The sequence below is a fragment of the Austrofundulus limnaeus genome, unplaced genomic scaffold, assembly GCF_001266775.1.
Source record: "Austrofundulus limnaeus strain Quisiro unplaced genomic scaffold, Austrofundulus_limnaeus-1.0 Scaffold835, whole genome shotgun sequence".
NCBI lineage: Eukaryota > Metazoa > Chordata > Actinopteri > Cyprinodontiformes > Rivulidae > Austrofundulus > Austrofundulus limnaeus.
This window is the reverse complement of record NW_013953237.1, coordinates 198,360-202,581: the sequence shown is the minus strand read 5'-3', so window position 1 is coordinate 202,581 and position 4,222 is coordinate 198,360. Positions and strand designations below refer to the sequence as shown.

At 47.0% G+C, this 4,222-nt stretch overlaps 1 protein-coding gene across 2 annotated transcripts in view; it reads left to right on the top strand.

Annotated features, from left to right (window-relative positions):
- Positions 1-4,129, top strand: part of LOC106532832 (voltage-dependent L-type calcium channel subunit alpha-1F) — a gene marked incomplete at its 5' end in the record, with an annotated part of 5,540 nt that extends 1,411 nt beyond the window's left edge. The window contains 10 exon segments of one of the 2 annotated variants that reach the window (XM_014028989.1): positions 703-840; positions 919-973; positions 1,443-1,641; positions 1,780-1,887; positions 2,422-2,549; positions 2,815-2,921; positions 3,018-3,189; positions 3,272-3,319; positions 3,401-3,501; positions 3,578-4,129. In XM_014028989.1, coding sequence (XP_013884443.1) covers positions 703-840; positions 919-973; positions 1,443-1,641; positions 1,780-1,887; positions 2,422-2,549; positions 2,815-2,921; positions 3,018-3,189; positions 3,272-3,319; positions 3,401-3,501; positions 3,578-3,844 — 1,323 coding nt within the window. 2 annotated transcript variants of the gene reach the window in all.
- Positions 4,130-4,222: the final 93 nt, after the last annotated feature.

The window sequence follows — 4,222 nt, the reverse complement described above, 5'->3', positions numbered from 1 at the left end:
CATTCACACTTGCATTTTCGTAGGAAATGCAACTTCTCTAGTTAGTGAAGAAAACCCGTCTGGATAACAGCAGACTGACTGCTGGTAAAATATACGACAGGTCTGGACCACTCCTGAATTTTGTTCGTATCTGAAAAAAATCTTAGAATATGAAAACATTGGTGAATGTCACAAATTCTCCTAAATCACYCGTACGCACAATTTAAGAACAAATCTGTGTACCAACGGTTCTGACATGAGGCCAAATGAGTTCTACTTGTTCTTCATCTGTCTGGAAAAAACTCTTTCAGGGWTTTTATATTTTATTTTCTACCATCACTTATAATGTTGCTGCAACAACTTCCTGTCCTCCACATTCTACTTCCTGTTCCTTAATTGAACAGAGTTCTTCTTCTTCGTCCAGATGCTGGCTGAAACCTGACGATGATCATAATGTTGGAGATGTTCCTCTTTGAGGAGCCAGTCACACTAAACCCAAACATGTTTTCTCCTGAAGGTTTCCCTTTTCCTTGCAGAACGTTTGGGGTTAGGGTTTGATCCAGCTGATCTGCTCCAGGTTTGGTGGATCTTTCCTGGTTTTCTTGAATCCTAAGGATCCTGTCAGAGAAACGAGACAAAGAGGAGATGTTTGATCTGAGGCTGAAGATGTTTTCAAAGACTTCCTTTAGAAAACTCAGTGAGCTTCTGTTTGTCCTCCCACAGCTCTGTAAAGCTGGTCTGAAGACTCTGCAGGACCTGGGTCCAGAGATGCGTCTGGCTCTGAACGAAGACCTGGAGGAAGAGGAGGAAGAGGAGGAGGCCCTGATGGAGGATGAAGAAGAGGAGAATGCAGCTTATAAGGTGCTGATCCAGCCTCCACCTGATGAAGGTTTAATAAAGACGTGGTTCTGTTTAAAGTTCTGGTTCTGTCTGTTTCAGGCTGAAAATGGATTCTCAACAGAGACTAGACGAGGTTCTATGCTGACCCCTACTGGTACAGTCTTTGGTTTTCTCCTACAGAGAACATCCAGAAACAGAACAGCTCCTAGTTTAAAGATACCGTAAAACCAGTTTCACTCAGACCTGACCTGGTTCCTGAGTCCAGGTCTTTAGATCTTCTCAGGTTCTTCAACCAAAATCACAAAAACCTGATTATGGCAAGTCTACCTGTCCTGTAGGTCTAAAAACAAGTCTAACCTATCCACAGAGTCCAACTTCAGCCCAGCTGGGATCAGATTGGCTCAGAGTCTGGGAACAGGTTGGGTTCTTCCACCGGGGGTTAAACCTGGATGGTTGGTCCTTCAGAGTTTACTAACAGGTCACAGTTTAGGGATTGGGACAGGGTTTTTTTCAGTTCAGTTTTTAACAATCCAAAAGCGAGCAGGTAACATAACCACATAAACTCACCTGTTAGGGTCAGGGTAACCTGTGTCTCTGAGTCTGTGTGGTCTTCTTCTTTGCAGGTGACGGGGGCATCTCTAATGGGGGTCTTATCCACAGAGTCGGATCACTCACCAGAACAGCCAACGGAAACGAACACGACGACCATCTTCGTCGTGGAGACAGTTTGAGGTCATCCGTCAGTCATCACCACCGCCGCTCCTCCTTGAAGAACGGTCTGATAGAGCCTGTCCACAGGAGACGCTCACACAGAAATGGAAGGTACGCCCAAAAACTGCCCACGTTGTTCTCTGCCTCAACCTCCTGCAACATCAGAAAGCACCAGCTCAAACCCCAACAAACCCAAACCTGAGAGTTCTTCTGCTGGTTGGTTGGAYTGAGTGTGTTGTTGGTCTGCAGGAGGGACTCAAGGGACAGATCCTGGAGGAACGGAGACCCGGGGACGTATGGAGAGCCAGGTTACTACAGCAGAGAGGAGGACAACGAAAGTGTCACATCCAGAGACAGGTATAATGAGGGTCTTTACTGGCCTCCTGAGGGTCATTATGGTCTTTGTTTGCCTCATGAAGGTCATTACACATTCTCTAGAAGCACTACTATCATGGGTGAAGTACCATAAATGTTGTGCACCCTGCATGTTGTGTTATTTGTTGCTGTTTTCTTTGCTATTTAGCATTTTGACTTTGTATAAATTACCCTAAATTTTTGTTTATTTACTCTTTGTGCATCTACTGCAAACTGAATTTTATATTCTGTATTGTCTTTATTTTTATTTGTATTCTTTATGGCAAGTCAAAGGGTTTCTTCTCATCCTAAGAATTTCATGACATTGTCGACTCTTGTTAACCTGCATATGAAAAGAAATGAATCCTATCCTTATAGTTATGGTTATTTTAGCCCCTCTGCCAATAAAATAAAAACTCTCATGATTCTTTTAGGACGCATAAGTTTGTTTTATTACTTTAGGGTTATTTGAATAAAACTGCTCAAATAAATTTTAAATTCATCAGTTAGATTATTTGTGTTTTATGTTTTGTGCAGGCATTTCACTGACGAGTACAAAGACCACTATGAAGGCCACGCCCCTTTCACCAACAGTAGCTATGGTAATGGGTACAGTGAAGGGAGGAGGACTACCCGTCGACGCCTACTTCCTGCCACACCCACAGGTGACCCAGTGGCATATGATGTCATCACTTGTAGTGTTCCACAGGGCTCAGGGTCCACATCTGTTTTAATCCACATGTGCTTCATTTAAACCCAACWCTACAGGAAAATCCTCTGTGTGTGAAGGAATGGGCATTATTAATATTATTTTAGTTATTATTATTGTTGTTGTTGTTGTTGTTTCATTGAAATGGTCAGTTGGGGTAAATAACTTCATGAGTCATGGTAAAGAACTTGAAGCTCAGGTGTTTTCTGCACCTGTCTCAGGTCGGAAGCCGTCCTTCAACATCCAGTGTCTGAGGCGTCAGGTCAGCAATGATGACCTGCCTCTTCCTGGGACGTACCACCCAACATCACCGCCACGCCGTGCTCAGGTAACACCGTCACCTGACCTACTCACCTGTAGGTCAGGTAACATGATGACCCCTCCCACCCATACATCTGTTGCCTCTCTCCTCCACACTCAGCAGGCGTATGACTCCCACCACTCCTCGGGGGCGGCCTCCACGTCCTGGGCCAAGCCGTGTCCGCGGCGTGGGCGTCTTCTCTACGCGCCGCTCATCCTGGTGGAGGAGGAGGGCAGCCCCCCCTGGGGGGCAGGAGCTGGAGGGCCAGAGGGGAAGAGAGGACCAGCAGGAAGAGGTTAGGAGACAGAGTTTTAAAAGGAAAATATACACCAGCTGAGGCTTTTAATGTGAAAGTACTGCTTCCTGTGATGTGACAGGTGCAGCGGACAGACCAGCCTGGTTTAGTGGTCCTGCAGGGACACCAGGTGAGGACATGGTTTCACACTTACAGAAATAACCCTGTTCTGTCTGGGCACGTCTGATTGGTTCATGTGACTGTGATGTAGCTCCGCCCCCATACCGGGCTTACACCACCCTCAGAGTGCCCTCGCAGCTCGGCACTCCGTTCACAGACAAACGAGGATCAGCTGACAGCCTGGTGGAGGCGGTGAGTCCACACATCCACCAGAAAACAAAGCCTTTCCATGGAGATGACAGACCCGGTTCTGTTCTGGTCTCTGCAGGTTCTGATCTCTGAGGGACTCGGACTTTACGCTCGAGATCCAAAGTTTGTGGCGTTTGCCAAGCGAGAGATCGCTGACGCGTGTCACATGACCGTGGATGAGATGGAGTCGGCGGCGAGCGACCTCCTGAGCTCCGGGAGCCACGACTTCCTGAGCACAAACACCGATGATCCTGCAGCGCTCTACAGCGACGAGGAGCCAATCAGAACAAGCCATGAGGAGGAGGCGGAGCTGGCTGACGAGATGGCCTGTGTGACATCGTTCTGACTTTCCACCAATCACAGGCAAGGAGAGAGTGAAGGAGGCGGGTTCACAGGTCTACAGGAGCGACTGATGGGAAAATGGACCAATTAGAAAGAGGAGGTGGGGCTTCAAGGTTGGCAGAAATTGCTGACTGTAAAATGGACCAATTGGACACAGGAGRCGGGGCTTAATCCAAGCAAAAAAGAAAATAGTGCAGAAACACGAGGCAACAAAAATCTAAACAAAAACAAACAATAAATAAGGTTAGGAGGTGAGGAAGAACCTGAGAGGAAAGGAAGGAGTGAAGGAGTGAAGGAGTGAAGGAGTGAAGGAAGGAATGAAGGAGTGAGTGAAGGAGTGAAGGAGTGAAGGAGTGAAGGAGTGAAGGAGGGAATGAAGGAG